This window comes from Pleurodeles waltl, chromosome 11, assembly GCF_031143425.1.
Source record: "Pleurodeles waltl isolate 20211129_DDA chromosome 11, aPleWal1.hap1.20221129, whole genome shotgun sequence".
Classification (NCBI taxonomy): domain Eukaryota; kingdom Metazoa; phylum Chordata; class Amphibia; order Caudata; family Salamandridae; genus Pleurodeles; species Pleurodeles waltl.
The window spans coordinates 17,561,740-17,584,617 of NC_090450.1; the positions used below are offsets into that span (position 1 = coordinate 17,561,740).

Sequence of the window (22,878 nt, forward strand, 5' to 3'; positions counted from 1 at the left end):
TGCAATATCTAACTTGGAAGATAACTTTTCTTGTAGCTATCACGTCTGCATGAAGAGTTAGCGAATTGCAAGCTCTTTCTTCTATAGAACCGATTACTTTTTTTTCATAAGAATAGAGTAGTTTTGAGAAAACACCATTCTTTTTTTACCAAAAATTGTCTCAGGTTTTCACATTAATCAAACAGATTCACTCCCAACTTTTTTCAATAATCCCTCTTTTCCTGCAGAATAACTCTGCACCCTTTATTTGCATATAACTCACGAAATCTTAAAAACACAACAGTTGTTCACAAATTATAAACCCCTGAGAACTGGCATGGCTTCATCAAAACAAAACATAGCCAGATGGATTGTTTCTTGCATATCCTGTTAGCTAACAAAACTCATCCAAGAGAACTGCAGCCCATTCTATACATAGTAAGGCTCCTTCTGTCCCCTGGATTAGACATTTTCTAGTTGCAGAGACTTGTAAAGAAGCCACATAGAAATCGGTTCACACTTTTACTTCACACTACTGTTTAGATGAAGCCGCAAGAGAAGATTCCTTACCAGACCAGGCAGCTCCGAGAAATCTATTTAATTAGAACAATTCATTATTGCCTCATACCTGTTAATACATCCCAGATCAATGTTAGCTTTTACAGTATATCACATTGTATTGACAACTGTGAGCTAGGGATATGCTTGCTGTTCTATTCTGTGTTTATGAATATCAGTGAGGATCCTAAGATGCAGAAGAAATGTTACCTACTTGTAGTCCTTGTTCTGCATCATAGGTATCCTCACTTAAGTCATAAACAACCCTCCCTCCTCCCCGGTTGTCAATACTGTTGCTATATACGTTTCCTTTTTCGACACATTGGACCGCTATTCAAAAAGAACAGAGGCTGTGAGGGGAAACTTCGAGTACAGTGCATGCTAGGAAGGGAAGCTTTTGGCTACTTGAAATAATGGTGTATTTTATCTCACATTCGGTGAACTCTTGACTTGACAGCAGGGTCGGCTCCTCCACTAAAATGGACGAGCATCGCCCCACTGGATTGTGGGGGAAAGAAAAATAAAATGATAGTAACACAATGTTATTATAATTGTATTTTTCCAGGGAGTAAGGGGTGGGACTGGGGTGGGACTGGGCTGGAGGGAGGGGGCCGGAGGAGGGCTTTTGCTGCACAAAGTGCACATGTTCACTATCCGACTGTATATGCTGGTGGTCCCACTCCCAGTCTGAGCAGCAAAGCAGGCCGCTCAGACAAATCACGATGCTGCTGTCATGCTGGTGACAGCAGTGTTGTGATTGGATGGAGGCCTGTGTGAGCCAGGACAGAGGGGAGACTAACGCGGCTCCCCGAAGGTAAGCTTTTTTACTTATTTTAAAAAATATATTCCCACTCCCTGTCCTGCCCCGCCACACCCACTGAGTGGCAGCTGCCACTGCTTGACAGGTTTCTTTTTTGCTTCATATTCTTTCTCTGCAGGTACCCCAAAGAACTGTTTCTGTTTAAATTGCCTTGTAGTCAGGTGCTGCAATGGGGTCTTTTTACATTGTTTAAATAATTTTTAAGACATACAATATCAGTGAAAAAAAGCAGTCCTGTCATTTCTTTTGGAGGTAACTCTGCAAGTTGAGAACTGAGTTAATTCCTCGTACTAAAAATGATTTTTCTCAAGGTTTGAAGATAGTGTTGCAGGAACCCAGAAAATGCATGGGAATATTCTGTATTTGACTTCGATGACAGAGTATTGCAGGATACACATGCACATCATCACGGTAGTCCACCTCCATCACTTCACTTCACTCAGCACATCACAGAATGGCAATCATTCAGGGGGGTGGGCATTGCGCTGCACAAACCCAACTGCTAAATCAAACTTGGCTTCCATGTTATGTGCATCATTAAAACAATCATTTTTCCAGGTCTATCCACCACCGTAGAGATGCTTCGTAGCACGTTGCCCAACCACTACGGATCCGGTGTGCGCTGTTCATACACACAAAGAGGTCTACTGACAGCTGGGTATCAGGAACAAGTTTGGATGTTCTCCCGTTATTCATCTGCTGATGGTAAACATGCTGTATTTTTGGGGTTAATATCTGTTCTATAAAAAGGCTGTTACGCATCTGTAGGGTGTTCACTACTGAAACAGTTGTATTCACCACCAACATTCACAGACTCTTGTTCTAATACAAACATGCCAGAAATTACTGAAATTGAGAAATGTAGCAAATGTATTGCATTTCTTTGACTGAGTACTTCACATAATGTCCTGGGAGCCTCTGCGTTTTCAGAGTATGGGCCTCATTTAGATGCTGGCAGAGGGGCTTACTCCATCACGATTGTGACGGCTATCCTGTCTGCCGTATTACGATCCCATTATATCCCCTAGATCCGATTAACTCCCCATGCCAGGATGTAAAGCAGGCCCTATATCTTATTCTTTAGAGATAGGTGCATCCTTAAATTCCAGTTTACACTTAGGTTCTGTATCCTGTGTGCTTAAGGACATGCAAGATCATAGATGTGTTCCATGAACAGACCAGCTCGTATAGTTTTGCAACTTGCATCACAAGCACAAAGTGGGAGTGCATGGTGGGTAAACATTATCTTGCCCATTGAGTAATCCGGTTTTCAAAAACGCTACTTCTTGTACGCTGTTGCTTAGCAGAGGTGGTGCCTAACCCAGTACTGGGTTTACAAGAGAATTCACTTGTCAGGAAGTCCTAACAGATTTTGATAGGCTTAAAAATGGTTAGTGTAAGTGGCAGATGAGTCTGTTCCTTTCTCTTGCACTGGTTTGAATTCAAACATTTACTACTTCGTCCTCCAGAGATAAACTCCACTCTATGTGGGAGACCTTGAAAGGTGGCCTGATTACGTTCAATCCTGTCAAATCATTCTCCAGGAATTGTCAGTTATCCTTCCCTTTGTAGGATGCAGATGAGACTTGTTGGTTTGAATGATGGCTTTGTATGATCATGTTGTTCCTGTCTGAGGCTGTTAGGATGCCCAAGCATAACTACCCTCTTCCTTCTCCTGCAATTCGCATATCCAAAATTACAGTAATGCAGACTGAACCAGTCAGTAGCCTGATTTAAATAACAATTATCAATGCTTCTCTTTGACATTTCGTACTTCATGACCACACAAAAGGTGTTTAACTTTTTCAGTAAAAATGTGTTTTTGAAAAACAAACTTTATCTACAGATGCAGAGCTTCAGCCTTTTGACTGGTGCTGCAACAAACTGGGAAACCCAAGCTTCTGCAACAGGTACATGGAGAAGCGGCCAAGGATTGGATGCACCGGCTATGTGCCATTATTCCCTGGTGAGTCTAAAAGATGCCAAAATGGGCCCCTTCAAAATCAGTTATTCTTGGATTTTCGACTAATTTTGGAAGACATTATGCAAAGGTTTCTCTTCTAGGTTTTGCAATGTCTTCTTTGATGTATCTACACTTGAATGACATCAACAATTCGTCCCTACATCAGAAAATTTTAAACATTTTATTAAAGTTTAGTCATGAGTAATGCACCTGTTTACAGAAAATCCTCTGGCCTTCTTTCTACACATCAGTGATGGTGCTCGTGGACCACAAATTTACACCACGATAACTCATTAAATCTTTCTATTCCAGCCTGGATGTTTGGAGACCCCCACATTACCACTCTGGATGCACATGGGTACACCTTCAACGGCCTAGGGGACTTTACTCTCTTGAACGCAACGGATACTGACTCGTCTTTCATGTTACAAGGGCGTACCACGCAAACTGGCACGGCTTTGGCTACCAACTTTAACGCCTTTGCTTCTCAGTACAGCTCTGGGAGCAAGAAAATACAGGTTCGTGTTGAATACCAACAGCAGAATCATTATCACTACATCATCATAACAAAGGAATGATATCTAGCACAGTGTAAGGAAACGGGATGAAACTTTGAAATATAAGGCAGATCCACCTCCCATGCTTGTGCACCTGAAAAAGTAAAAATTCAATACTTTGGTGATGATAGAGCACTACGGAGCAGGTTTGAGTGCTCAATTATTCGAGTTTCAGTGAAAACCAGATTCTGCAAAATGTTGGCAATGAAATTATATATGGAAACCCTATGCCTAGGTGTGAAATGGACATCTACCACTGTACACTTCAGCGTTAGGCATTTCAAAGTGGCAGGGAGTAGAGGTTTAAATTGCTATAATGTTTGCCATGAGGTAGGAGAAAGTCAGCGTTTACTTTGAAAAGTGTTTTGATAGTCCAGCTGATGAAGGGTGGTCTTTAAAGCGAAGATTCCACCTCAATGGAGATCTGGCATGCTAAAAAAAATATCTCTGCTTTCACGGTGTTGCATAAGGCAAAGAATTAAACTGTCAGAGCTTTATTCATTAGTGAGTCACATTGAGAATATGTTGGAGTGGAGACACTCTTTGCTGTCCAAGAAGATGTGTGTTGATTGTGTAGACTCTTATTATGAAGCAGCATTCAGAAGCTTAACAAAAAGTACATTGGTGAGTATTCCCACAAACATGGTCCCTCACCCTAAAGAACAGTGTAGGCTGGGTTCAGGAAATTATGCAGTTAGTATAAAATGTTGGTGCAATAGATGCAGTACATAGCCAAGTGGTCATGTTGTCTCAGGAGTAACATATTTGTGGGGAAACAATTTTTTTACATGATCTATTGCCTTACAGGTGGAGTGGTTCCTTCAAAATGACACACTCCAAGTTGCATTGAACAAGAAAATTGTGAACTTTTTATATTCTGAAGGTACAGTAAAAATCTTCCTTGATCATTTTTGAGATGAGTAGAGTTAAATAACCTTGTGTTGGGAAAGATGCCAAAACTGAGCCATACTGTTTACATTTCAAGAACTTTCTCATGTCAAATGTTTTTTACAGCTTTCTTTAGGAATTGCCTTTACATTTTCACCACAGGTGTGCCAGAAATGTTGGTTCCTCTAAGAGTGAGACCTACCTACTGCTAGTTGCTTGGTGAAGATCCCTTGTAGCAAGGCAAAGTTACATAGTTTATGTGATCAAAAGAAGAGGCAATTCCCCTGCCTGTTCAACTTTTTATCATTTTTCAGAATTAAAACAACTTTTGAATGGTGACCCAGACATAAACCCGCGGTGAACCCTTGGCCAGTCTTATCCGTAGGCTACACGCACTAAAATTGTCCTATTACCCCAAAGCACCATGATTGGAAAATCCGTGAATTGGGGGTCTAGTAACATCTCTCATAAAACATTGGGTCCCAAAGGTACTACACTCCTCTCAAGGATCTGATCTAAATGGTGGAAACTTTAAGGGCTGTGCCAGGAGGAAGTGGTATCCTTAATGGAGTTATTCTCACCAGCAAAGGCCCTTTTACATGGCAATTATTTAACCTGTGTCCTTTCAGCATTAATGGTGGCTGAAGCTTCTATATAGTCATTTTTAGTAGACTAAGGGCCAGATGGGCATAGCTTTTTGTGGTTGCAAACGGTACATGTTGGCTTTTGCGATGCAGATATTGTTTTTGAAATTTACTTAAACCCATCATACGACTTGGTAATGCGTAACTGAATCATAAAATAGATTTAAAAGTGGATAATTAATTGCTATTTGGAAGGCTGTTGTTTAGGGCATCTGTTACAAACAGAACTTTGTTGTGGTATGTATAGTGTTTTGTGACCAGAATCGTGAAAAATAAATTTGACCCCTCCCTTCAGGGTTTGATAAGCCGGTCACTAAAGGTAAAGCGTGTGTTAAGGACCACTTCTACTTTGTGAATGGGGACAAAAGAAAAGTTTGCTAAGGTTTAGGTACAGTCCAGGGGACCACCAGCTACACTCTAAAAAAAAGTTGTAAACTTCTTAAAAGTTTAAGTGCATCCCCATTTCCTTTATGGAAAACAGTCTGCATTAACAAATAGAAATATAATTGAAATGCCTTTACTGGCATGAACTTCTGCTGAACACAACAGGCCACCATCCCTGTGACCACCGCCAATTGTAGCGAGTCACGATTTACGACCTAGCACATGAATATTGATGAGTTTGGTTGGTTTTGGACCTGCTATGTATCACTATTTTGTCAACCAACTTATTAGTACAAAGGCCGGTTTCGCAAAATTCCACTGTGTTCACAAAAATTCTAGTTGCAATTTGCAACCAGTATTTTGCGACTGGTGTTTGTACTTCTAGCCCTATATTTGCTGACGCCATTTCCATACGTTCCTAGCATCATCAAATTGGCTCAGAACCTTGTGTTCTGAAATCAAAATAACCCAGAATATCCATTTATAAGCTCAAGTCAATGGACATTCAGTGTGGTTTTGTGACATTGCATTAATATTCCGATGCCCTTTTCCACACATTTATCCCAAAATACAGCACAAGATTCTTAACACAGCTTGGTTAGAACATTTACAATGCTATTCTCATATGCCTCTTCCAGTCTCAGGTCTTGTTGCCACTTTAATTTGGGAAAGCTAGTGCACTACCTTGCCAGCAACAGTGTGACACTACTGTGCTTTTCTGTGTAACTTCTTATCTTGTGAGCATTTGTACTATCAAAGGTCACCTTGAATATTTTGTGAAGGATACATCTCAGTTGTAGTTAATCTACTAATTACAGTGTAATACAGGGACAAAGGTCAATTTTTGGTTATAAAACTACATTTTATTCTTTTACTCTTCAGACATGGAAGCCAACATTTACAATGATACAGGGATCTTCTTGGTCAAAGGGAGCAACTCAATCACAGCAACATTCGACGGACTGTTGGTTGTATCCGTTTCGCAGTCTCTTGGAATCCTGAGTGCAGTCTCGAGCCTTCCCACCCAATACATCAACAGGACCAGCGGTCTGCTGGGTAAGGACTGAAATGGACTCTTGCTGACATTGTACTAACATAAAGATGGTTCTAATTGTAGAAGATCGCATCTCTGTATCCTAGGCTTGAGGTTTCTTAAAGGGATAGAACAGAGGGGGTAAACTTTAGAATTTGATATACAGTCAGAGTAGCAGGGCGGCAGGTTTTCATCTGCAAAACGTACGTAAATACCATAAACTGCCTCCTGGCATGGCTGAAAAACAACTATTATTATGGATGACGTATTAGACTTGAACTGCAACAATAAATTGGGTTGAAATGCTTTAATCAAGGCCTGATTCAGAGTTTGGCGGACAGGGTCCTTTGTCTCAAACATGACATAGTGCCCTGTCCAACAAACCCTTATACCGACCACCCCATTTAGACTAAGACCAACTGTAAGGGTGCTGTCAACAAAGCACCCGCTGGCTCTGTCAACAGAATACTTCTGACAATGGCCTGACAGAGTAGAATTTACATTGTCTGCCCTATTGAGAGTGGGAATTGTAAAGTTTTTATTTTATTTTTTTCTGTCATTGACAGGAAAAATCAAGAGATAAAGGACAGGAAAAATACATTAATGACCATCACATCCTTGGAAAACACTCAGAGTGTGGGGCCCTTAATGTTTTGGTTTTCAACTCCAGCTATTGGAATTGGCCTTTAAAAAACAAAAAATAACTTTTGAAACATTTGAAGGCTAGACACAATGGTTGATTGTACCATCAAACAAATATTCCCTGAACTGGCAGTATCTGCCTTGGCTGTGGTCCTGTCAATGTAGAGAGGTGTCAGGAAGGCCAGCAGACAACTCTACATTTGGTCTCCCAATGTCTCTTGGGATGGCCTCCACCATCGTGATGGAATAAACTGTCCGCCAAACTCTAAATCAGGCCCTTAGTTTGAACTGCTGGTGATTACTCTAGGCACACTGCATATAATCACCTGTTACTTATCAATACCCTTCCACAAGGCAACCAGCAACATGCAAATCATCCTGACTGCTGCTTCAGTCAGACTAGTTCAGAGCCCTTCTGAAGAAGGAGACAAGCGGTTGGACAGCCTGATAACTTGCATAGGTGATACATGCAAACAGATACAATGCACAGTTAATTTGAGGGTTGCAAAGGGAGAGCAAATGTAGGGAACTACATTAGAGACACAGCAGTGTCTGTATTTTGGAAAGTAAAGAGTGTATTGGAAGATCAGTTAACTTTTATATATATGTTCCATTATATATTTGTTTAAGTATCTGTACTCTTTGTGAATGTGAGGCATAAACTACACATAGAACTCTGTTGGTCTTTTATTGCTGATTCCCCAGGTGCTAATATGTTCACTTTCTCTTATAGGAGTTTGGAACTCCAACACTGCAGATGATTTCTTAATGCCAAACGGGACCACCATTGCGATTAACAGCAGTGACTTGGACATCTACAACTATGGAATGACGTGTAAGTCCACACCTCTTTACTGTGAAATTTTACAAAGAATGCTGGCTGTGGTCTGAAAGTAATAAATGGCCATATGTAGGAATACTTCTCTCTATCACTTAAATCTACATAGATTGTTATGGTGCATCACTTAGGTTATGAAATAATGTTGCATGAGAGCACCTTGCCCATATTTATCCTGAACCCACATCTGATTCTGAAGATAAAGTGCATGACCTATTCTCCCAAAATACATATACACAAACTGTGTGTCCTTCTGCTGATCGTATATGCCCAACAACCACAGCTGGACCTATGGTGTGAGCTCTACAAATTCTGAAATATGTGTATCGCCACTATTAGCTTGTGTATCTGATAGAGACTATTAATCGCAAATTCCTTACCTTAGAATATTCCCCAGGCATCAAAACTGGATTTGGACATTTTCAAGCAGTACCCATGCTCCCCGGTAGATGATTGCATTGTTCAGCTCCACGTCGGTATCATTTGTGGAGAAGTGACTTGCCCAGTGCCTATATAGTCACTACACCAGCACACTGATGTCAGTTATTTTCTTTCCATGCCAGTCAGCTATGGTCCATAAAGGTCTATCTGTCAGTCAATGTTTGCCTGCTTTTTTTCTTGTCTTTTTGAAAAACGTTTTTTGAGAATTCCTTCTTCTGGTGTGATAGTAATTCCCTAAGAAACCTATGGGTCTCAAGTCAAGTGGGGCCTGCCACAAGCAGATGTCTGTGACAGACCCACACCTGGTTTGTCTGCGGTGCTTGGAGAGGAACCATGACTCGAAGACCTGTGAGGGCCTCCATGCCATGCATTCGAAGGCACTGAGGGAACGTTCCCTCAATCTCCTCACCATCTGACAGTCGACGACCCTGCAACGTTCACTATCCCAGTTGCGTAGAAGGTCCAAGGACCACTTGTGGAGCTACATCGGATGGTTGTTATCTCAATCCAAGTTGCTGAGTAAGTCCAATTGAAAGAAGAAGTCATGCCTGTCTAAATCCTCGGACAAGGTGCAGGAACTGTTTGTCTCTGCCAGGATCTGCTCTGCACCTCTCTGACTTTCCCAAGCCAGAGTTACCCCTGACAAACTAAAATAGTTCAGTGAGGCCACAGTCCTCATACTTGGGCAACTCAACCCTTCCAGAGGGCCTTTGAGTCCCATGGTATCAAGGGGGCCCCCAATGAATTCCTGCCAGCGTGTTCGCCCTCAGGGTCAGTTGGGTTTCTTGAATCCAATGCTGAATCTATGGTGGCGCCTCCCATGACACAATGACTTTCCTTGGTGCCCACTCCAGGGCTAACGCTAACACCCCATGGTGGCACCATCCCTATCATCATTGCCAACTCCGACGCCAGCTCTTGCTCTGACCAGGGCCATGCCCTCTGAGTTGGAGCCAGTGCCTTTAGGGGGAATTATGGGAGGGGTCTGATGACCCTTAAGGATACCAGCATCCGCTAGATGACATAGTGGACAATGGGTATGAGAAATTGATGGATGCTAGTGGGTTAGACACTTCACCAAACACTGGCTTGGTCTCTTCCCCTGCTGTGGTTATGGAGGAGTGTGTCTCATTTGCAATGGTGGTTGAAGGGCGGTGGAGTTGCCCTCAGTGGCAGTTAAGATAAATGTTTTGACAGAAGTGCTTCAACCAAGAGTTGCCCTTTCGAACCTTTGCTCCCATTTAATGAGCCCCTTACTGATGTCCTTCTCGGGGCCTGGTCCAAGCCCTGCATAGGAAAAACTCTGTGCAGGACAATTGCCCACTGCCATTATCCTGCTCCTAGGGATCCTAGTTACTCACACAGCACCCCACACAGAAGAACTGAGTGGTCCAAGCCTTCACTTCCTGAATCAACCTTGAAACTTTTCCTTCCTTTCCTCCGGAAAGGGATTCGAAGAGGATGGATTCCTTTTTGTAAGAGGATGCTCTCTCCTGCCGACCTAGCACTGCGGTTGGTAAACACCACTTGCCTGCTGGGCTGATGCACTCATACGATCTGGGATTCAGTTGGGCAACCTTCCAATGGCCTTGGAGGAGGCCCAAGCCGAACGGTCACAGGCAATTGCAGAAGACCGAGATGCAGCGAAGTTCACAATCAGATGTGGGTTGGATTCAACTGCCTGGCTGGACTGAACAGTTTGATCGTCAGTGACCCTTCAGCACCACACCTGCCTGATAACCACTGGCTTTCTGAGGGATGTTCAAGTTTCTATCTTGGACCTTCCCTTTGATGGCTCTTTCCTTTTTGATAAGAAGACGGACTCAGCACTCGAGCACTTCAAAGATAGTTGAGCTACAGCCAGGTCCTTTGGCCTAGCCATGGCCCCTTGTCAACTGCAGTCCCCTTTCTGCCCCATTTGTGGCTGCAGAAGGAGCTCACAGCCATGTTCATTTCCACCTGGCCACCAAGGGCAACAGGCTTTCTAGCCTTTTCGCAGCTGAGGTCACAACTCCCTCAGACCACGTGGGGCCACTAGCCAGAAGTCAGCCCTGTCCACCACCCAACCGTTAGCTGCAGCCTACAAACCTCTTTAGTATATCCTAATACAAGCATGGGCATTTAATAGAGGGTGGTAAAGGGCATCACCTGCACCACTGGTAGTCAATAACATCTGTTAAGTGACTTTTACAGATTGTGCATCCCCTTTCAGAACACCTTCTCCACCCATGCCACCCTCTTATGATCTGCTGACGGAGAACCATCTCTCCTTGCTCAATCAAAAAGTGTTGAGACTAGGCCTAAGGATCCTTAGAGAGGATGCCGGCTTCAGAAGTAGGTGTAGTTGGTGTCCCCTCTACTGTCAGGTGCCCAACAATTACGGGGGCTTCATCCTATCCTAGACCTGTGCCTTCTCAGCTTCTTCCTGAAAAAGGAGAAGTTCAGAATGCTCATATTAACTCAAGTTCTCACTCCCAGGCTGACCTTGGGGACTGGATGGTAGGATTGGTCTTGCTGGACGCATTCTCCCTCATTCCTATACTGCCTACCCACAGACGCTCCCTGCGGTTCACAGTGGACCAAGAGCACTTGTAGTTTGAGAGTTTGGGGTGCTCCCTTTTGGCCTAACCAGCACCCCACTATTTTTCACAAATGAGATGGCGATGATTGCAACAAATCTGGGGAGGTCAGGGGTTCTAGTTTTCCTGTACCTTGAACGGTTGGCTGTTGAAGGTGGGGTCGCCCCAGGCAGTCATCTTGCATCTCCATATTACGGCAGACCACCTACATTTACTGGGGTTCACTTTAAACATGCCGAAGTCACACCTGACTCCTGTTCAGATTTTCTTTCATAAGAGCTGTTCTGGATATTGTGAAGTTTTGTGCCTATCCCCCACATGGAGATTCCTGGATAATTAGGCTTGATTCAGATGTTTTAGCCTTTATCCTGGATTTTATTGAAACTGACTGAGGCTGTTGGGCCTCATGGCCTTCTGCATCCTTCTAGTTCACATGCCCATTGGCATATGCATGCTCTGCAGTCGGACTTGCAGTCCCAATGGGCAAAGCAACATGGAAATTTCTACAACGTGATCCAAATCTTGGAGGGAACTATTAAAGATCTGTAGTGGCGGCTAATGAACCGTGATTGGTGGCAGACCCCTATCCCCTCCCCAGACGCTGTTGACAGATGCTTCCCTCCTGGGCTGGGGCGGCCATCTGGGAGGGGTGGAGATGAGATGACTCTGGTCTCTGGCAGAGACCAGGCTCCACATCAACCTGTTGGAGCTTCAGGTGATCCTATTGGCAGTGAAGACCTTATTTCATTCATCAGGGAAAAGCTGGTGCAGGTGTTCTTGGACAACACCACCGCCATGTGGTATTGCAACAAACTGGGCAGGGTGGAGTCGTGGACATGGCTGGAACATCAGGGCATTTCACTGGTGGTTCAACACCTGGCAGGTTCTCTGACAGCCTATGAGGACAAACTCCACAGAGTCTCCATCCAGAAGTGGTGCAGAGTCTCTTTCAAGAGTGGGGAGAAGCTTGGATCAATCTGTTCACCACCATAGAGAAAGCGCTAGAGCTTCCAAGGCTGCTCTTGTTTGGATATGCTTTAGATCGCACGTGGAGTGCTGGCTTCCTGTAAACCTTCCCATCAATATAACCCCTGCCCAGAGTGTTAAAAAAAAGAAAAAAAGATCAAGAACTACCAGGTCCAAGTCAGTTTTGTGGCTTCGGATTGGGCATGGAGTGTCTGGTAACCTGAGCTATTGATCATGACCATCGATCCTCAGGTTAAGCTGCCTCTTTGGGATGATCTTCTGTTGCAGCAGCAGGAGAGGGCACTGCACCTGAAACTGCACACCCTCCAACTTCATGAGTGGAAATTGAGTGGCACAGTTGACTGCTTTCAAACTTCCTCCAAAGTCTGGTATGTTAGTTTGCAGCCAGGCATCCCTCCACCGAGATGGTATTTTCTTGCAGCTGGGACAAGAATGGGGTGTGGTGTGCAGCCAGAAACATCAACCCTCTCTCATTAGCCCATCTCTTTCCTTGCTATTTGTTCTGCCTTTGACCCAGGAGGACTCTGCTCTGGACAGACCAATCTTCTTTGTTTGTGACCAAGTTCCTCAATGGGCTCCAGCACATGTGTCCCCCAGACCATTTATCATGCTCCATTAGGATTTAAACCTGGTCTTGACCTTTTTTAATGTGTGCCCCTTTGAGAAACTGCATAACTGTCAAACGTGTCTGCTAACCATTAAGACGGCTGCCCTAGTGGCCATAACATTGTCCAAGAGAACCAGCGAACTACTGCACTCTCTGCATACCCTCCTTTTACCACTGTCACACCTTTTACCCAGACAAGCTGTTCCTTCAAACTCATGCCTCCTTCCTTCCAAAGGTAGTGACAGCTTTTCATGTAGGCCAAAATATCTCCTTGCCTTCCTTCTTTGCTCTGCATCGACCTTCTAAAGAAGAGGAAAGAATCCACCCCCTGGACACTGGAAGAGCGTTGCCATTCTACCTTGATTGTACCAAAGAGTTTTGGGTCGAAGATCAATTCTTCATAGGGTATGTTGGAGCAAAGAAGGGGAAGGCTGTGTAGAAATACATTATGTCACAATGGAAAGTGCTCTGAATACAAATCTACTACACATTAGCCAAAAAGCATCACCTGGAGGGCTTGCATGCTTATTCCACCAGAGCCAAGGCTGCAACCACTGCCTTAGCTTGCGGCATGCCTGTCCTGGAGATCTGTCAGGCAATTTCGTGGGCATCTCTGCACATGTATATCAAGCACTTACTTGGACAGTCAGGTCCATTGTGATGGAAATTTGCCTGCTCGGTCCTGCAGGATCTTTTGGTCTAATCTGTTTAAGAGACACAGCTCCGGAGAGGTATTGCTTGGTTGTCTATTCCAAGACAAAGAATCTGTGGCTAGAAGTCTGTTTCAGATGAACAAGTTACCTACTTTTGGTAATATCTTATCTGGTAGAGACTCTATCTAGCTGCAGTGGTGTGAGGGTCACCCTTCTAAAAGCCTTAGAAATGCATACCAATTTGTTAGTGCTCGTGATGGCTCTGTGCTTCTGGCATCGAAAGTTGCGAAAAGAAACTGATGTCAATGCACTGCGATGGCACCTTTATAGGCACCTCATATGTCACTTCCAGTGTGGAGGGCGCTGGCGCGGAGCCAAACTACGTCACCTACTGGTGTACTGAGGTACTGCTCGAAAACGTCTGGGTTCAGTCTGATGCCTGTGGAGTATTCCAAGGTAAGGAATCTGCAGCTAGAATCCGGATGTACTTAACTAGTATGTACAGCTAGTAAACTCAGCCTTAACGAACGATGAACACTTTCTTCGAAAAAATAATACATTGTGAAGGAGGCCTAATTGTCCTCTTCCTTGAGCTGTGTTTTAATGGCCTTTGTATTTTCTTTAGCTATGCATTGTATTGCAGTCCTCAGGTGAACCACAGGATTGCAAAATCATTCTTTCCATTTTGTTGTGGTAGCAAGGAGTTCCATTGGTTGTCCATCCATGGTGTGGCATTAGAAAGTAGTTCTATTTGTAATTGTTCTTTGGCATTGTGGTAGGAAGGCATTCCATTGGCCTTCTTTCCAAGGTGGTGAGGTAGAAAAAAGTTCTAGTTGCCATTTTCTAATATGGTAGAAAAGTGTGTCCATAGTTATTATCATTTTGACAAGACTAGACATCTTACAGTTGCCTAAATGCTGGACACTGTGGAAAATCTATGCACTTTTTAATTTGGCCAGAAACCTGTATCATGTCTACCTAGAAACCTAGGAAGCCCTTTGATCAACTTTGCTGAAGAACACCAGGAGAGCAAGAGACTTACATCCTTTAGTAAAACACCTAAAGATTTTCATTTGAATTGGCTTTTCCTGGTCCATATCTGTGCTACTTAAACCAAGCTACACCCGACTGAAGAGCCCCAAACAGGTCAAAACTGGTTTTGGGTTGCTTGTGTTCTGGTTCAAGGAGGACATGGCCTTGCAGTTCAGGTTGGACTGTTCCTAACGGAGCAGGGCCAAGGCTGATTTGCATATGGCTGGGTTGAAACTGAGGTGGCACGGTGGGAGAAAACAGTGGACTGGAGTGTGGTGCAGAGTGATTGCCAGTGGTTAAGCTTCATTCAAGCATTCTGTTCATCACCTTGTTGTTGTTGCAGTTGCCACCCTAAGTGTGTGGGTATAACCAGATGCGGGTCTCATGCTCACTGGACCATTAGAACCCAGCTACACCCAACAGAAGAGCCCTAATCAGGTTGAAAATGGTCTTGGTTGAGATTAATTCAAGCATTCAATCCATCACCTTGTTGTTGCTCCTGGTCCATATCCCTTTAACTGGTTTAATAACATGAACCCACTAGTATTTTTTAGTTCCTTTATGGTTAGGTTGCAGATATTGGTCTTAAGGTTAAACACCAACAATTTGCCCTTATATTATTGTACTGTCTGCAATTCCAGAGATCGAATCAAACTAATGATGTCCACATTCTGACACTGGTCTTTGGATGGCCAGACGTGTGACCTTGTCCGTCTGTTCTTGCTTCCACAGGGCAAGTCAGTGGAACCAGCCTATTTTCTTTCGCTGTGCCAACCACTGTGCAGAGCAAGAGCACTTTCACTCCTCTGTTCCTTGGGGATCTGAAGAAAGCGAATGCCTCTGGGTACGGAGCGGCGTCTTCAGTTTGTGGTGGCAATATCGAATGTATCTATGACACCCTGAGCACAGGAAATTCTGCAATAGGTGCTGAAACACAACGACTTGCTACTACATTTGGAGAAGCAAATTCAACACTCAGTAAGTTTACAGAAAACATGTTTAGCAGAAATGGTATCTGCCAGGTTGTCCAAAGGCCCTTGCAATAAAACTGTGCTTGGTTCGTCACAAAATACATTAACATTTAAGAGCAAAAAGAAGGATTTATAATGACACATATGTGCCATATTGATGACATATTTGTTTTCAAAATTTCTCTCCAAAGAGCTGAAAGATATAATGCTTATTGTAGGTGCTTCCAACAAACAATTATTGATGAGAAAGAATGCCCATACAGAAAGCATTATTGATGATTTCTAATAGGCTTATGCCATATCCATGTTTTCTCAAAATGTACCCAGAGCAGTAGTCGCAACACTTATGGAGTTCTTGGCATATAGATGGATAGATTGTAGTAAAGTATATGTGAGATATGTGAGAAACAATGCTCTGTGTTTCAGATACTTATCCACCGGTTATAACGGGGACCGCTTCAGTCACGACCTACAAAGGAGAGCGGGTACAAGTGATGTACAGAGCCAGTGGTGCAGGGGTCAAATTTACTCCCTACACATCCCCAGACCTCAACTTCACTGGTAAGAAACCATCACTGTCCTCCTGTCTGCACCCCAGGCAGGTAAAAGTGGATTTCATTGCAGTGTGAGTGGTGGCACCTAGTAGATGCTCTCTAGAATATTGGTTACGTGAAAATAAATATACCTGGGTCTAGCCATCATTCGGAAGTCTACAAGTGAGGTTACAACTGATACTCAACATGTCAAATTTAGGATATACCCTATCATAGTTTTTAGACCTCTGCCATGGAGGGAGGATGGCAGACTATTGGAAGACCCTTTTTGAATGTCCTTGGCCCACCTTGTTCCACAAGGTACATTATCATGTCTGCCTTTCATATCCAATATTCCCTGGGGCTCTGTTAATCTCATCATTGGCCAACAACTATTTGTGTGCTCTCATTAATATTCCTTGTGTATAATGCACAGTCTACCACATATGAGATGTTGCTGAGAATGCTATGTCTTGGGTTTTTACCAACATTGTTTAAAGGTAGTGCTCTGTGCTGTTTCAATTGAGTCCTTTTTGTGCATTAAAAATTGTGGGCCAGATTCTAAAAAGAAAATTGAGGTCAATGTCTGCATGTTTACAGACTCACATGGGTGCATAATTTTGAATTTTAAGAAGACATTTATGAATCTCTTCTCAAGTTCATGCAAATGGCATAACCCAAGCACCATTATTCGCAGGATGGAACTGTACATACTAGAATCACTTGGTATATGTGTAGTTGCATGTTTTCCATTTTCTTTTCATTTTTCCCTTCACAGAGAAACCCCCATCCCTATTTCGCTATTGGTTTCACACTTCACCATTTGGATAATGATTTTCTCCTTCTGCCACTGGTATTAGTAAATTCTCAACGATTTACCTGGTTGGAATAGATTTGAGTGGCACTAGTGATTACTTACAAAGATGTGGTAAAGTTTTCCTGACATTCCTAATCTGGAATGGCAACTTTGCTATCTAGGTTGCTTGCTTTCAGGCAACCAGCTAAACCACAAGAGTTATGTAATGTGGGAGTTGGAGTGGGGTCACTGAGGAAGAAGCTGTATATGCCTGCTCTCAGGTAAGAGCAAAGTTGCTTCAGTGACAGACTGTTTCTGAACTGACAGGAGCATGTTTGTCAGTTGTTCGTCCTACATTTTGTCTTTTGATGGATTTACCTTTCATGTCGGGTTGTCAGTGGTTACTTCACCACTGCATGTGTTCCTTCAATTACCAGATTTGATATTACAGGAAACTGTTGATATACCAGATGCTGAAGAAGAGCAAGTTGAAGCAATCTTAGCTAAGAGGAAGATGACCAAAGTACTGTAAGCCTGGGTCAGGTTAAGATTGAATTGTTACCACATCCATGATCTGAAGTGTTATTTCATTCATATATCCAGAGTCAGTCTTGTTGTATGTAATTCCACAACATATGATTTTTACATTTGCCATGCTCTAACCTCCACATATACCAACTTGTCAACCTTCTCAGCCCCAACATTCAGTAATGGTTAAGGAATAACAAGGCAACAAGAAGGCAACACAGGATGAAGTGCAGTAGGTTACCAGAAAACTCCGAATACATCTTTGAATACTGCAGTTCCGATGCCTAAACAGCATTAGCACACAGCTGAACAAAATATTCAGTTGAACTAACAAGACATTTAAGGCCTCATTCCGTTAGAGGGGTGGTGGCTACTATTGCTTTGTTCGCCCATGTAACTATCTGATAGATGCTTAAAGTCGCTGATTCCTTACCTTATAATATTACCCAGGTGGCAGAATGGATCCAGAAATTTTTGAACAATCCCCTTGCGTGCACGTAGATGAGGTTGTTTGGGTCTGTGTGGCGTTATTGTCGTTGCCCACGCTGGAAGTGATGTACATGGTGGTTATGTAGGTGCCAAGCCAGCACACTGACCTCATTTCCTTCTTTTCCACGTCATCAGCGCGGATCCGAATCAAGCTCACCTCTGTCACTTTTTGATTGAATTCTTTCAACATTTTGTTGACAACTATTGTGCATTTTTCTATTTTTTCAAGGATTTCCCTGAATAAACCCACCAAGTTCAAGCCTTGTGGAGCCTGTAATGGGTAGAGGTCGATGACAGACCTTCACTTGGTGTGTCGTTGGTGCCTGGAGAGGGACCACGACTTTGCATCATGTGCAGAGTGCAGAACCATGAACCCCAGGACCATCCGCGAGCTGGCCATGAAGTTCTTGGCCGCTCACATAGCAACTACATGCTGCTCCAGGTCCTGATCACATTGGAGGTCTTGAACCGCTCCTGGAGTGGCTCACATTGGTCCTAGTCACGCTCCCGGACTTCTTCAGGTAAGTCCCATAAGAAGAAGTCCAGGAAGTCAAAGTGCTCTTTGACGTCTCTGTGTCGCTTCGATTTCACGGACCATACGAGGGAACAATTCCACAAACCCTCACCTTGTTCGCTAATGGTTCCTGTGCAGCTGGCATCAGAAACTGAGTCGGTGCCACGCTTCTCTAAACTCCGTGGAGCCCGACTGACCCCCGCAAAACTCCAAGAGTTTTATGAGGCCATGAGCCTCATTTTCGGGTAGCCAAAACCCTGGAGAACTCAATTGGGCCCAATGGGTTCAGAAGAGTCTTTAACTGCTGCTCCAACAGTGGGTCTGCCCACAGCGTCAGTTGAACCCACTGGATCCATTGGTGGATCTAGAGTGGTCTTGGCTGTGGCTTTGTGACCTCCTCTGGGGAACTTTCCAGTGGTGCTGTTCCCAGCTTAACCAGCTCCCATTGGTGGTGCCCAACCCATCGTGATTCCAGACTCCAGTGCCAGTCAGGCCCACACATCCTGAATTGGAGATGAAGCCCTATATGCCTGAAAGGGCCTAATAAGGAACATGAATGGAAGGGATGTGAGGAGTCCTATACCTTCACTGAGCCCTTAGCAAGGTCCATGACCAAAGGAAAATGGTATGAGGACATGGATGAATCCAGTGGTCTGGATAACTCACCAGACACTCAACTCCTCTCTCTTCTCTCCCAGTGGCTACTGAGGAAGGGAGTTCTTTCGGGATGGTGCTCCAGAGGGCGTCTGAAGTCCTGGACCTAACACAGCCACCAATATATTGACAGAGGTGTTTCAGCCAGGTGTATCTCAATCAGAACACAGCCACAAACGTCCTGACAGAGGTGCTTCATCTGGGGTGTCTCAATCAGAACCCTTATTACCCTTCATTGAAGCTCTTACTGTAGTCCTGGACCACTTCCTTTGTCCCCAGATCAGCTTGCAGAGGACCACCTTGCACTCTTGCAGCAGGAAGTACAGGCCCTTCTGGCCAAAGAGGACATTAAGAGGGTGTCAACATCAAAAGTAAATCATAGTTGCTATTCCTACTACTTTCTGATGCCAAAAAGGGTGGGGCCCTCTCGGTTACTTCTTGAAAAATGAAGAATTCTGGATGGTCACCCTGGCTCAGGTCTTATCTGCCCTCCACCGTGGAGACTGGATGAAAGCATTGGATTTGTAGGTTGCCTATTTCCATATCCCTATCCCTATCCTGCCTGCCCACAGATGCTTTCTTGGTGGGCCAGGAGCATTATCAGTTTGCTTTGCTCCGCTTTGTCCTTACCAGTTCCCCTTTGAGTGTTCACCAAAGTGATGGCAGTGGTTGTAGCTCATCTGGGGAGGTCAGGGGTTCTAGTCTTCACCTACCTCGATGATTGGCTGTTGAAAGCGGGCTTGCTCCAGGCAGTAGTCATCCACCTCCAGACTACTGCAAATCACCTCCACTTCACTGGGGTTCACAATCGAACGTGCCCAAGTCTCACCGGACTCCCTCTCAGATGCTCCCTTTCATCTGAGCTGTTTTGGTTACGGTGCAGTTTTGGGCTTATCCTCCGGAACAACGAGTCAAGGACATTCGGGCTATCATATATATGTTTCTGCCTCGCTCCTGGATTTCAGGGAGACTGCTGCACAATCTCCTGCATCCTTTTGGTAAAACATGCCCATTGGCATATGTAGTCTCTGTAGTGGGACATGAAAACCCAGTGAGCACAGCATCAGGGAAATCTCCCTGACCTGGTCCACATTTCAGAAGGAACTGCAAAGGCTTGCAGTGGTGGCTCATGGACCACGATTGGGTCGACACCAGATGTCTCTCTCCTCCCCACCCAGTGGTGGCAGATGCATTGCTTCTGAATTGGGGTGGCAACTTGGGAGAGGTGGAGATCAGAGGCCTCTGGCCTCCGGCAGAATTTCAGCTCCACATCAACCTGCTGAAACGGAGAGTGATCCGACTGGCATTGAAAGGCTTTCTTCCTCCCAACACGGGCAACACCGTTGCCATGTGGTTTTGCAACAAGCAGGGTGGGGTCATGGACCGTATGCCAAGAGGCTCTGAAGTTCCTTGTTCTCAAAACTGTCTTCCTTGTGCTGAAAACTTCTTCCAGGAGAGTTAGTGAGCTGCAGGTGCTTTCAGGTAATCTTTGCTACACTTTATTCTTCCCAGACTAGCTGGTTCTTACGACTTAAGCATCCTTTTTTGCCAAAGGTTGTCACACTTTTCCATGTCAGGCAGAATAACACCTCCGCCTCCCTGTTTTCCACCCTCTCATCCTACTAAGTAAGAGGAGAGAGCCCAGCCCCTGGGTGGAATATCAACTCTTTGTTGGCTTCATTGGTGTAAAGAAAGGTAAGACGATTCAGAAGAGAACCATCTCTCAGTGGATCATCATCTGCTTTAAGATCTGTTACACAATGGCCAGGTCACAGCACCCGAGGGATTAAGAGCACATCTGCCAGCTACAGCTGTGATCACTGTGTTCGCTAGAGGGGTCCCATTCCTGACATCTGTCATCTGTGACGTGGGGATCACTGCACACATTTCCAAACACTCCTGCCTTGACAGACCGGTCCAGTTAGGTGGGCATTCCTTAATTCGGACTTCTTAGTCTAAAACATTAGTGCTTTGGTATCTATTCTAAGGAAAGGAATCTGCAGATAAAAGTCTCTATCATATGAACAAATTACTTTACTTCGGTAACTCTTTATCTGGTAGAGACTCTATCTAGCAGCATATTCCTTACCGACACTCCGGTTCGCCTTGTTCTGCGGACTGACTTCTTTAAATTATGTGATTCTTTAGGACCTCAATTTTGGCACACTATTCATTCCTCCTCAGCTTGGCTCCATGCTTCTGGTGCGGTAAAACTGTCCATAACCGAAGGCAGAGGACTGGGGTGGCACCTGTATAGGCAACGCACACATTACTCCCGGCACAGACAATGCTACATGGAGCTGAATGATGCCCTCTACCGGCGCACAAGGGTTTCGCTTAAAGATTTCTGGATCCACTCTGACTCCTGGGGAATGTTCTAAGGTAAGGAATCTGCAGCCAAGTGGAGTCTCTACCAGATAAGGTGTTACTGAAGGTAAGTAACTTGTTCATCATTGCATCTAATTTCAGATACTCACTAGTCATGATACAGAGGTAGGGTTGATGTAGTTTGGTCAGGTTAGTAGGTAAACTATATTAAAAAACACATTGTTGATTTTGTTGTTGTCAAGATAGTGGTTTTGAAGTAGTGACACCTTGAAGTATTGACATAAAACCGCTTTGAATTTTCATAATCAGCCTAACAAAGAATTGTTTTGTATTTCTGTGAATTGCTACTTTTGCAGCATTGGATCTTTCATAGATTCACGTGTTGGATTCATCCCCTTCTTCGAGCTGGGAGTCCTGCATTAGACATATAGAGCAGTGCAGTATTAAAGACAACTTGGAAGTATTTTTTTGCTCTTTATGTCTTTATTTGTTATTGCAGAAAAAAATAAGACACTTACCTCTAAGGTGTATATGTAACAGACTGAAGATAGGATACTAATAGGATGCCAATAATCATATACTTCTTGAAGCAAGCAGTAACCTTGTTGATGCAGATGAATTATGTGGTTTCCTTTCTAAACATACTCCAACTAAAATGAAAAAGGGACAAGAAGGCATGAATTCTGGAATCCGTAAATGTGCAGCTGAGAGACTGTAGACATCACAAGGTCAATTTTAGAAAGAAGGTATTGTCATTGTATGAATGATACAGTAGGGCATGCTATTGCTGTGAATCTTCTTAGCTTATGGTCAGTTCCAAGTGACCCATTAGGGGCCAAATAGATTTGTTTGATGTTTTCCATATTGAGTCTGATAGTGAAATATTATCTGCACCTCCTAAGAAAAGAAAGCATCCTAGCCATAGTGAATAGGAGACCTTAGTGCAATCCTTCCAGTTAGTAAGGATGATTTCACATCCTAATGTCAGTATCAGATTTAAGTGATATTTGCCCTCCTCATTTCCTATATTTGAGATGATTGGGACAAAAATTCTGGTTGAGAAATCTTTCAATATATTTATCCGCAGTACTGATTCGATAAAAAGTGCATACTCAAGACAAAAACATGTGGGGGGTATCTCCAGGGAGAGAGTTACAATTCCAGCAGGTGGGACTATCTCTGAGAATCTTTTTATGTAATCGTTTGAAAGTTCAAAGGGATCTGTGAAGCATCATGAATTTGGATTGCGCAAGTTTGGGAGTGATTTGGTGTTGAAGGTGCAGACCAGGTATTCTTCCAACCGTTAAAGTGATGTTTTTGTGGACACTCTTCTTCCTACTTGGTTTGGAGATGGCGTAAAAGTCTAAAAGTATTAGCTTTAAGAGATTTATTTATTTTAGATACTAAGGACACGGTTTAGAACTCGACGGACAGGTTACTCCATCACAACGGTGACGGAT

At 43.8% G+C, this 22,878-nt stretch overlaps 1 protein-coding gene across 5 annotated transcripts in view; it reads left to right on the forward strand.

The window, feature by feature from the left end:
* The window catches only part of LOC138265246 (mucin-4-like), a 422,755-nt gene that overhangs the window by 294,393 nt on the left and 105,484 nt on the right, over positions 1–22,878 (forward strand). For all 5 annotated transcript variants that reach the window (XM_069212831.1, XM_069212835.1, XM_069212833.1 and 2 more), the window contains 8 exons: positions 1,916–2,062; positions 3,204–3,323; positions 3,633–3,838; positions 4,685–4,760; positions 6,676–6,849; positions 8,202–8,303; positions 15,338–15,583; positions 16,003–16,137. In XM_069212831.1, the coding sequence (XP_069068932.1) occupies positions 1,916–2,062; positions 3,204–3,323; positions 3,633–3,838; positions 4,685–4,760; positions 6,676–6,849; positions 8,202–8,303; positions 15,338–15,583; positions 16,003–16,137 (1,206 nt within the window). The remainder of the gene's footprint in view (positions 1–1,915; positions 2,063–3,203; positions 3,324–3,632; positions 3,839–4,684; positions 4,761–6,675; positions 6,850–8,201; positions 8,304–15,337; positions 15,584–16,002; positions 16,138–22,878) is intronic.